This window comes from Apium graveolens, chromosome 11, assembly GCF_009905375.1.
Source record: "Apium graveolens cultivar Ventura chromosome 11, ASM990537v1, whole genome shotgun sequence".
NCBI lineage: Eukaryota > Viridiplantae > Streptophyta > Magnoliopsida > Apiales > Apiaceae > Apium > Apium graveolens.
The window spans coordinates 130,109,056-130,121,822 of NC_133657.1; the positions used below are offsets into that span (position 1 = coordinate 130,109,056).

At 36.1% G+C, this 12,767-nt stretch overlaps 1 protein-coding gene across 1 annotated transcript; it reads right to left on the minus strand.

The window, feature by feature from the left end:
* Positions 1–10,711: 10,711 nt before the first annotated feature.
* On the minus strand, positions 10,712–12,707 carry LOC141698090 (uncharacterized). Its single transcript, XM_074502704.1, has 2 exons — positions 11,012–12,707; positions 10,712–10,916 (listed from the first exon to the last, which is right to left on the minus strand). Exons 1-2 carry the CDS (start codon positions 11,439–11,441, stop codon positions 10,900–10,902), a joined length of 447 nt encoding a protein of 148 aa, XP_074358805.1. The 5' UTR covers positions 11,442–12,707; the 3' UTR covers positions 10,712–10,899.
* Positions 12,708–12,767: the final 60 nt, after the last annotated feature.

A 12,767-nucleotide genomic window follows, 5' to 3' on the forward strand; every position in this document is an offset into this window, starting at 1 on the left:
ATGTGCCTCTGTCAGCTTGTGAATTGTCACTATCAACTGTTAATGAACTAAGCATCCGTTGAAGCTTTCATCCATTGATACCTTATCCGTTGAGGCTTTATCCGTTGAAGCTTTATCCGTTGATGCATTATCAGTTGAAGTCTTTATCCGTTGAAGCACTCATCCGTTGATGGATATTATCCGTTGAAGCATTAGAGACATCCGTTGAAGCATTAGAGACATCCGTTGAAGCATTAGAGACATCCGTTGAAGCTTTATTTCTTATCCGTTGAAGGTCTTCAATATCAGTTGATACTTCTTCACTTATACAAAATTACAAGGCATGAAATATTTACAATTAGCCCTCCTATTTGCATATCCACTAGTAGTCAACATGACTGATAATTTCCTACAACATCTAAAAATTACAACTTGAATCCAGAGAATGAAATGTGCTACAATACTAAACTTATTGCTAAGTAAAGCTACTCCTTCAACGGATAGCCAAGATGGTCTTATCCGTTGAGGCTACAAACACTAGATTTCTACTTAAGTATTTTGTTTAACTTATCATCAAACTAATACACATATTCCTAACAGAATATCCGTTAAAGAGGCTAACCACAAAGACCCAAGACTCATCCACGGCTTCGAGACTTTGTGGATAAGACATCTCTCCGGCCGAAAAGAACCCTCCACCACTAGTTGTTACTCTAGTCCGTAAACGCATGTATAACTATGGTTTACCCCAAATATTGGATGCATCCTTGTCCCTCGAATAAGGAGCCCCCACCATATTACAGAATAAGTGATCCCAAGCTTTTGGATACAAAGTAAAGGATACTCCCAAGTCTCCCAATGAGGACACCCGTTGACTATAGAGAAAGAGCTCTCAAAACATACACCAGAGTTTACCCCACATCCACTATGAGGACACTCATTGACTACAAGAGGAGGCCTTCCGTCCAGGCATACCCTTGGAGGTCTTTGACCACGAACACCGCCTTCACATGGTTGCATTACAGGAATGATTTCTTCAATAGAGTACATGAAAAAATATGGTAGTAATAATCATCCATCATCTTCCCCGCATCATAACGCATCCAATAAATCTTCCTAAAAATCCACCTTCTTCCAAATAATACAATTCAGCGCATATTATCTTCTTCACAAGTTAGAGCTTCACATGTTCTGTTATCCTGAGGGCGCACACTCCATTTATTGGGAGGAAGGTAAGCTCTAATTCATCTTGAAGTAGGAAATTACCTAATAATCTGCCCTAATTGAGTCCAATTAACCCGAATAATTCTTGTAACAAATTTTGGGCATAACAAAAATGCTACAAGGGAGGAAAATCTCATATTCATTCAATTCAATGTTCATCTTATATCTTATTGTTCTCAAAGTTTATAAAGATGTCAACCCAGAAAACAATTATTTAGAAGAGTCTGTGATTGGACTTGCAGATAAAAACTGGGAATAATTGTTGGGTTTCAACCCAATAGGTAATATGGGCATGGTGATAGATAATTATTATCATAATGAGAATAGATAATAATTTTATAGGTAGATAATAATTGTCATAATCGGATTGGATAATAATTGTATAGGTTGACAATTACTAAATCGGATTAGGTATGTCTTGTTGGCTAAGTTTTGGATGGCTAAATATACATAGTCATATTATGTTTGATATGTATTCTTAAGAGATGTAGTCATCTTGGGTATTGTACAAGAGATACTTGAGCATTGGTTGGCTCAAGTATCAGTTTGAGACACCATTTAGGCCACTACAAGAAAAGGGACAATAGACATCGGTTTTTGGCCGATGTCTATGTTGTTTCCCAACCGATGTCTTAGTCGGTGATGTCTATCTTAGACATTAGCCAGAAACCAATGTATGTACTAAAATAGAGATATGTTATAACAGCAAAGTTTTACAATATATGTTAGAAATAATTAATTTTATGAACAAATTACTTGTAATATATTCTGTAAAACATGTCACACACTAAGTGACATCGTTTCTTTCTTTTAAAGTGATGTATAACATGCTCTATAACATAGTGTATTTTTCTATAATCAATGCATGTTTGTAACTTAGACATCAGTACTCCTGAAAATAAAGTGATGTCTAAGTATATCTTAGACATCATCCCTTACTGATGTATAATGTACTTATTAACATCAGTTTTCTTAGATAAACTGATTTATATTCATCTCTTAGACATCATCCTTGACCGATTGTAATGTACTTATTAACATTAGTTTTTTAAGAAAAAACTGATTACTATTTATTTCTTAGACATCATTTTTGCCCCAACAAAAATGATGTATATCTAAAATAAAAGTGAAGTTTAATTAGTTGTTACGCTACTTATACAATACAATAACCAAATTACTTTTGGGCCGAAAAATAACCGAAACTCAATTTGATATATTAACTACGAAATTTTAATATTTTCATTCTCACATTAGTAATTAAAAGCAACATGACTTGTGTAAGATTATTCTATCAAAACTAAATTGTCAATACATTATTCCGTAAAACCAAAAACAAAACTAGTATTTATAAAATTGGCATTGTTACATATTGAATTCTCAATGATCAGAAGAAGCTCATGATCTGGTTGTTCGAGTGTCATCAGTATTTGATGTGTCGTCAGGATTTGACACATCATCAACATTTGGATGTCATCAGTATTTGAAGACAGTCATCTTAGAAGATTTGTTATGTTCCTTGTATTGTGGAGTAGATATCTTTTACGTCTGAGTTATAGGACTTTATCTATTCAGTTGAAGATATGTATCAGTTTCAGTAGGTTTTGATAATGCATATCTTAGATTGTTTAGTTGTAGCTGTGTAGTATATAAACACAATTTAGGTCATCACATAGTGTATCGATCTCGAGTATCATTCGATCTAGCAGCTCTCAAGAACATCAGTATTTTTGAGAGGGTTTTGTAACAGTTTTTATCAGAAATATAAAAAGCTGTTATATTTTATTACTTGTTCGAAACATTTATACAATTGTATCCAACCCCCCTTAAATAATTGTATCTTTACTGGGAAACAATTGGTATCAGAGCTCACTAATAAACTTACAATCAGAAACAATCTAAACATGTCTCTGAACAAGTATGAAAGTATTAAAATTCCCATTCTGAAAAAGACTGAATATCCTACATGAAAGGTGAAGATGCTCATGCACCTCGAAGCTTCAGATCCAGATTATCTCGACGTGATTAATGATGGACCCTACATGCCAACAAAACTGGTGCCTGCAAGTCTTATTGTTGCTGAATACTATCAGCTAAAGGAGAAGAGTGAGTGGACACCAGAAGAGAAAGTTGTTGTGCTGAAAGATGCAAAGGTATTTTGCATAACAGTCTTGATTCTGTGATGTCAAATAGGGTTTTAGCCTATAAGACGGCCAAAGAGATCTGGGATGTTCTTGAAACCCAATGTCAAGGAACCATGGCCATCAAGAAGAACAGAAAGGCCGTCCTGATTCAAGAATATGAACAGTTTGAGGACAAGCCTGATGAAAGTCTCACTAACATCAATGATAGATTTCAGACCCTGCTCAACAATCTGTCTTTGGTGGGAAAGGTGTATGATCGAGAGGATTCAAACACCAAGTTTCTGAGAGCCTTGAGTGAAGAATGGGAGACTCAGACTTCAATCATACGACATCAGTATGATTTGGAAATAATTACTCTGGATGAAGTCTATGGCATGCTGAGAACTCATGATTTGGAAGTCTAGCAAAAGAAAGAGAGGAAAAGCAGCAAAGGGAAATCAGTTGCTTTGAAATTAAATGATAAAGCTTCAAAAGAAAAGTCTGTTGGAGTGATAAGAAAGAAGAACAATTTGCCAGAATCAGATACTGATGATTCATCATCAAATCCTAATGATGATACTGATTCTAAAACTGATGAGAACATGACAGATTATGACGTCATGCAAATGGCTGCATTGCTGGTTAAGGGCTTCAGGAGGATGTAATTCAGGAAGTCTAAGAATAACAGAAGCATCAGGAAGAAGTTCACTGGAAGTGAAAGGAAGTCAACTGGAAGATGAGATGAAAAGGGCTCTAAAGCTGGAAAGGTAGATAAGACAAAGATCAAGTGTTACACATGTGATGAACCTGGTCACTTTGCTACAGAGTGCAAGAAAACAAAGCATGATAAAGGGAAGAACAAGGCCATGATCACATCAAGCAAGAATTGGATGGACTCCCCTGATTCTGAAAATGAAGACACATGCTATGCACTGATGGCTAGCCTTGATGATCCTGCTTCCTCTGAGTCTAAGGTACCAATTTCTTTCTTCTCTTTTGATACTGAAGATATATCTGAGTTGAAATCTATTCTTAAATCTCTGTATGGTAATTTTAGAATAAGACTCTAGAAAATGATAGACTTATAACTGAAATTGAGATCTTGAAATCTACGAATGTACAGTTAGAGTCTGACTTAATAAATTAGATTGATTTGAAGAAAGAATGTGAGAGAGCTAAACATACAGTAAAGATCCTTGAGGCTAGATACAGTATGTTAGAAAAGGATTTAGAAAATGAGAGAAAAACCCTTAAAGCCTGGACTGATTTAGGTAAAAAGGTTCGTGAGATGAACTCAAAGAAAAACTGGAAAGAATGCCTAGGCTATAAAGATGGAGTTAAAGATGTTGACACTGAAAATAAAATTTCCCTTAAGACTCCTGTTAAGTTTATCTCTTCAGAAGCTGATGAACCCAAATCCATCTTTGAAAAGGGTTCAACATCAGTATCACAAGAAAAATTGGTAACTAATAAATCTCAAAGAAATGAAATCAAAGAAACAATTAAGACTGTTAAGAAAGAAAAGAACATAGGACTTTTGTCAGCAAGACAATTGAAAAAGAAATTATCTGAGGTTACTGACAAACCTCAAGTAAAAAGTCCTAAAAGAAACAGGAATGGTAAGCAAGGTATTTCTAAGGATTCAAATTACAAGGTTGTTCCCAATGCTCCTAGAAAAATTTGTTTTAACTGTGGAAATACTAATCATATTGCTATTGATTGCAGGAGGAGTAAGAAAATGAAAACTGCTATTCATGAGTCTGATGTTAGGGGTAGATCAGTATTTTATAAACCACAAAATCCTTGTTTTCAGTGTGGTAGTAGTTGGCATTCGATTTATACTTGTAGTTCCTACATAAGCCGTATCACAACTATTATGAACCTTTGCCTTAATTTAATAAAGTTGCTTATGTGCTTAATTCTTTTGGTTCTACTAAATCTGCTTCTGACAAGACAAATCCTGATAAAGTAAAAACTGTCAGAAGTACTCCTAACACACAAAGGCTTAAGTTGTCCAAAAAGAGGGCCCGACAAGTGTGGGTCCTCCAAAATCCTTCTAATTAATTATTCTTTTGATTGCAGGGTAACAAGAAAAATACACTTGTCTTGGATAGTGGATGTTCAGGACACATGACTGGAAATAAATCCCTGCTGTCAGAATTTGAGAAGAAGGCTGGCCCAGATGTATCTTATGGAGATGGAAATATAGGACACACTCTGGGATATGGCAACTTGATAATTGGAAAGGTAGCAATGGAAAATGTAGCTCTGGTGGATGGACTGAGGCATAATCTTCTGAGCATCAGTCAAATCACTGACAGAGGTTATCATGTGGTATTCTATGACTCACACTGTGAAGTTGTTCATAACAAGTCAATGAAAATTGTATTGATAGGATACAGATATGGTAACATATATGAAGCAAGACTACATGAAAGTCTTGAAAAGGAAGCTACTTGCCTTATCTCTAAGGCATCAGTAGATAAGAGATGGAACTCGCACAAGAAGCTCTCACATCTCAATTTCAATTCAATCAATGAACTTGTGAAGAAGGAGCTGGTAAGAGGATTACCAAATATGCTATACTCATTTGATGTTCTTTGTGATGCTTGCCAAAAGTCCAAACAAAGAAGAGTATATTTCAAAAGCAAAACGGAATTCTCTATTTCTGAGCCATATCATATGCTACACTTGGACCTCTATGGACCAGTGAGCATAATGTCCATCAACAAGAAAAGGTACACACTCGTAATTGTTGATGATTTCACTAGATATACTTGGGTTTATTTTCTACACAGGAAGGATGAAACTCCAGAAATTCTTTTGGACCACATAAAGCAAATTGAAAATGGATCCACTCATAAAGTGAAAATTCTGAGAAGTGATAATGAAACTGAATTCAAGAATTCAAAAATGGAGGAATTCTGCAAATACAAAGGCATAGAACAATAATTCTTAGCTCCCGGTACACCTCAAAAAAATAGTATTGTTGAGAAGAAGAACAGAACTTTGATTGAAGCTGGCAGAACTCTCCTAGAAGAAGCAAAACTACCCACTTACTTTTGGGTTTAAGCAGTAAACACAACATGTTATACTCAGAATATCACTCTGATAAACATACATGGTGTTACTCCTTATCAAATGCTGAAAGAAAAGAAGTCCTGTCTCAAACATCTTCATGTATTTGGATGTAAGTGTTTTGTTTTGAGAACTCATACTGATCAGCTAGGAAAGTTTGAATCAAAAGCTGATGAAGGAATTTTTGTTGGATACTCACCATCAAGAGCATATAGAGTTTTCAATCTGAGAACAAACACTGTAGTTGTCTCTACAAATGTATCTTTTGATGATAAGAAGATTCCTGGTTTTGAAGAAGACACTCATGAAAGTCTAATCTTTGCAAATGAAAATGCATTGTTGGAATCTGGATCAAACTCTAATGAACTGTCAAATCCTGATGATCCAAATCCTGACACTCCTTCAGATTCTGAAGATAATCATTATACTAATGAACCTGCACATGTTGAGGGGGAGCAACATCAAGGGTCAGCTGATGGTACTAACACTGAAGAATCATCGCAAGGTTCTTCTCAATCTAATATCTCAGAATCCAATGTTGATTCAACATCAAATGAACATGAGTCAAGTCCTAATATTTCATCAGGAGATAACACAACAGATTCAGGGGGAGCCTCAAATGCATTTGATGAGGCATACAATTCAGGGGGAGCATCTAGCTAGAAAATGGACTAAAGATCATACTCCCGATCTGATCATTGGAAATCCTGATGATAGTGTAAAGACAAGGAGTGCAATTCAAAATGAATGTTTGTATCACAATCTACTTTTAAAAGAAGAACCAAAGAAACTTGAAGATGCACTCAAGGATGCAGATTGGGTCATGGCTATGCAAGAAGAATTGAATGAGTTTGAAAGAAATGAAGTGTGGAAGCTGGTGCCTAGACCTAAGAACAGGTCAATTGTAGGCATAAAGTGGGTCTTTAGAAATAAGACTAATTCTGATGGAACAATCATCAGAAACAAGGCAAGATTGGTGGCTAAAGGTTATTCCCAACAGGAAGGTATTGACTATGATGAGACATTTGCTCCTGTTGCTAGGCTGGAAGCAATCAGAATCTTCTTGGCATATGCTGCTCACAAGAAGTATAAAGTCTTCCAGATAGATGTCAAGAGTGCATTTCTCAATGGAGAACTTGAAGAGAAAGTCTATGTTGAACAACCACCAGGATTTGTGGATCCTAAACATCCTGACTATGTTTACAGACTTGATAAAGCACTCTATGGACTAAAGCAAGCACCTCGAGCATGGTATGAAACCCTTGCTCAGTTTCTACTTGAAAGTGGATTCAAAAGAGGTACAATGGATAAAACCTTATTTTATCTGAATAAAGGTAAAGATTTGCTTTTAGTTCAAATTTATGTGGATGATATCATTTTTGGATCAACTAATCAAACACTGTGTGATAAGTTTTCAAAGTTGATTCAATCAAGATATCAAATGATTATAATGGGAGAGATGAGCTATTTCCTAGGCTTGCAAATTAAATAGAATGATAATGACATCTATTATTAATCAGTCCAAGTACACAAAGAATCTACTGAAGAGGTTTAATATGCAAGAAAGTGCAACTGCAAGTAAACTATGTCAAATGCTACAAAACTTGATTAATATTAAGCCGGTAGTAGAAATAAATAATAATAAAACTATTTTATCATTATTTATATAAATTCTTTAATTCATTAAATATGATTAATTAATAAATTAATCATATTTATTCTACATCGTGAGGGATACTTCTCAGCATATCGCGACTATCCGGATAATACGAATTCACTGCTTAGAATACCAAGAACCCATTCACTGCTTATAATTGTCCATGTAGACTAAGAACTAAACCAAAGCATAGTTCAGTGTACACAAGATGACTATGATGACCTCAAGTCTAAGGATACTTGTAAAACTATCACTATGTGAACAACTGCTGACACATGAGTGAACTCCATCAGTTGTTCAGCTGTATGAGTCATGTTCAGTGAACTTATTCTATAATAAACACCTACATAATAGCTATAGTGTCACCACACAAATGTCTATGAGAACAGACATCCTTCATAATGAAGCAAGCATAGTATGTACCGATCTTTGCGGATTACTAATTACCAGTTAGTAATCCTACGGCCAGAAAATATTTAAGTTTAAAGTTATCATCTTTTAGGTCTCATTATTATAATCTCATCATAATCCATAAAAAGCTTTACTCTAAACTATGGTATATCTTATTTAAACACTTAAATAGATAAAGCCCGCAATAAAACCAAAATAAGTCTTTTATTAATATCAATGAAATCAAAACAGATTACATAAAAGTTATTCCTAAATCATCATACATGATTGGACTTGGGACACATCTCTTTCAATTTCCCACTTGTACTAAATCCAATCACTCTGGTATCTAATACCCATCTTGTCTTTATGACGATTAAAGTGACTTTGAGAAAATGGCTTTGTGAGTGGGTCTGCTACGTTGTTATGTGTGTCAACTCTCTTGACGTCTCCTCTTTCAATACAATACAAGAAATGTTACCGCGCTCCCACTAACCTTTTTGTAGACACATAGTTCATCTATGTTTTTGATAAAACCAAACTCTTTGATTGTCTCATCAAAACGGATGTTCCATCTACGAGAAACTTGCTTTAAACCATATATGGTTCGCAGCAGCTTACACACTAGGTGTTCATTTCCCTTGGAAAGAAAACCCTCTGGCTGTATCATATACACTTCCTCTTCAAGTTTCTTATTGAGGAAGACCGTTTTCACGTCCATTTGCCAGATCTCATAGTCGTAGTAAGCAGCAATCGCAAGCAAAATCCGAATTGATTTTAACAGGGCTACAGGAAAAAAAGTTTCATCAAAGTCAATCCATTGCCTTTGTCTAAATCCTTTTGCCACGAGCCTGGCCTTATAGGTCTCCACCTTCCCATCTACTCCAATCTTTCTTTTGTATACCCACTTGCACCCAATAGGCTTAACACCTTCAGGCGCCTCAACCAGAGTCCATACTTGGTTGGCATACATAGATTCCATTTCGGATTTCATGGCACTATGCCATTTCTCTGAGTCAACACTACTCATAGTCTCATTATAGGTCACAGGGTCGTCATCATCAATGATTGACAACTCATTGTCATTCTCAATGACAAGGCCATAATACCTCTCAGGTTGGCGAGACACTCTCCCTGACCTACGAATGGGTTGTTCCACAGAAGGTTGTTCAGTCTGAATAGGTGCTTTCACTTGAACCGTAGTAGTCTGTGCTTCTTGAACTTCATCAAGTTCAATCTTGCTCCCACTGTTTCCTTCAAGGATAAACTGTTTTCCCAGAAGGTAGCATATCTGGAGACAAACACCCTATGATCGGTGTAAAAGTAATACCCTAAAGTCTATTTAGGATATCCCACAAAATTACATTTTACGGATCGAGATTCCAGCTTATCTGGGTCAACTTTCTTGACATAAGCTGGACATCCCCAAATCTTAACGTGTTTAAGACTCGGTTTCCTTTCTTTCCATATCTCATATGGAGTTTGAGGAACAGATTTGGAAGGCACCTTATTCAGTAAATATGCTGAGGTTTCCAATGCATAACCCCACAGGAATACTGGAAGATTCGCATAGCTCATCATGGACCGAACCATGTCTAACAAAGTTCGATTTCTCCTTTCAGATACCCCATTCAACTGTAGAGTATATGGAGGAGTCCACTGGGAGACTATACAATTTTTTTTTAGGTAAGCTAGAAACTCTCCATTCAAGTATTCACCACCTCGATCTGATCGAAGAGTTATAATACTATATTTGGTTTGTTTCTCCACTTCATACTTATATTCTTTGAACTTTTCAAAGGCTTTAGACTTGTGTTTCATCAAATACACATATCCGAATCTAGATCGATCATCTATGAAAGTAATGAAGTATGAAAATCCACCCATGACTTGCGTAGACATTGATCCACATACATCTGTGTGTACCAATCCTAGCAAATCTGCAGCCCTCTCTCCATGTCCACTAAATGAAGATTTGGTCATTTTACCCAATAGACAAGACTCGCATGTAGGATATGATTCAAAATCAAAGGGGTCAAGTAACCCTTCCTTATGCAATGTCTGCAGTCTATTTTTACTGATATGACCAAGTCTGCAGTGCCACAAGAAAGTGAGATTTTCATCATCCCTTTTTCTTTTATTAGTATGTTCAATTTATAGTAAATTATGCTCTAAGTCACATACATACAGACCATTATTTAAAATACCACTTCCATAAAGAACGTTATCTCTAAAATTGAACATTTATTATTCTGAATAACAAACGAAAATCCAGCCAAGTCTAATATGGGAATAAAAATAATATTCCTCACAATCGAGGGAACAAAATAATAATTATTTAAAACAATAGTCTTGCCCGTAGGCATATGTAAATGAAATGATCCTACAGCTTCAGCAGCAACTCTTGCTCCATTTCCCATCCATAGAATCACCTCCTCTTCTTCAAGAGTCTTACTTCTCCTTAGTCCCTGCAACGAATTGCCAATATGAGAACCACATGCGGTATCTAATACCCAAGTAGAAATTTGACTTAGTGACATATTAACTTCGATCATGAACATACCTGAATCAGAAGCGGTAGTCTCACTACCCTTCTTCTTCTTCAATTCTGCAAGGTAAACCTTGCAGTTCCTCTTCCAGTGCCCCACCTTGTTATAGTGAAAGCAAACAGCTTTGCTCTTGGGGTCTTCAGCTTTAGGTGGAACCGGCTTTTTCTCACCTACTTTCTTCTTCTTGGAAGGGTTCTTCTTCCTTTTCTTAGGATTGGAACCTTCACCAATTAGAAGAACAGAACTCTTCTTAGGGGGAAAATTCGATTCCGCAGTCTTCAACATGTTGTGGAGTTCAGGCAGGCTGACATCCAGCTTATTCATGTGAAAGTTCACAACAAACTGCGAGAACGAACCCGGAAGTGATTGCAAGACCAAGTCTTGGCTCAGCTCCCCATCCATGGCAAAACCAAGTTGTCCAAGACGTTCAATCAAAATGATCATCTTAAGTATATGGTCATTCACAGATTATCCCTCAGACATCCTACAACCGAACAGCTCCTTGGATATCTCATATCGAGCTGTCCTCCCTGCCACATCATACAACTCTTGTAGATGCATAAGGATAGTGTGAGCATCCATATGCTCATGTTGCTTCTATAGCTCAATGTTCATGAAAGCTAGCATGATGCATTGAGAAACATTTACATCATCTATCCACTTACGATACACAACATGTTCATCATTATGTGCATCGCTAGCAAGTTCAGTAGGCTTAGGTAAGTCAAGCACATATTCCAACTTCTCAACCCTGAAAACAATTCTCAAGTTTCGAAGCCAGTTAGCAAAATTAGGACCAGTCAACTTGTGAGCATCTAGTATACTCCGGAGTGATAGTGCAAAAGACATAACGAATATAGTAAATCTGTAAATGATGAACACATAACACTTAGCAAATATTCAATTTCATTTCAAAACACTATATGAATCGGGTCTTTATTCATAAGTGGCTCCCACTAGCTTATCTAATTTATACAACCCCTAAGTGAAAATTAAGCATTCATAATGCTAGTGGGAATAGGGATCCTACATTCCATCACACAACCTCGGCTGTAGCACGAGACGTCATGTGATGTTCAATAGGCAGACAACTCTTGTCAATTACATCTTATGTTATTCCCTAATAAAACTTTAGCCTCTTGAATAATTGAGTCACGGCTGTAGCATGGCACACTCAATATTCTAAGTCAAGTCTAACCCAACATTTCGTACAATTGAATCAGTCTCCAACGGCCCACGGCTGTCGCACGTAACGACCTTTAGATTCTAATTTAATGCACACATCTCTATGTAATAGACAAGTATTTCTTATTTCGAAATCAAAGCCCTCGGCTGTAGCACGAAACGACAATGATTTAAAAATAAGAACTATTTTCTACCATGTTGGAAGGCTTTGACCAACACAAGCCCGTTGTGTCATTGGCCAAAAACTACTTGATATCATTTAATTTTAGAGGGATTATATTATGTTACAATCATAATCATATTATAAAGAGATTCTTCCTTTTAAATTAAATATTTCAAATCAATAATCGATAATCAGATGATTCCCAGATCGGGGGGAGCATTGTCAAGAGGCGTCACTTAATACCCCTTTCTTACAGATAGAAATCTGCTTTTGACAGAATCATCCTTTCTCTCAATATTGAAAATTCATATTTAATTACGTGTTTCATAAACACAAGAATCTCATGATTGTATTCATAATATTATTGTTAAGGCAAGAAACGATTCCTATTCTAGATTTTCTAGAGCACGCCTTATATTGAT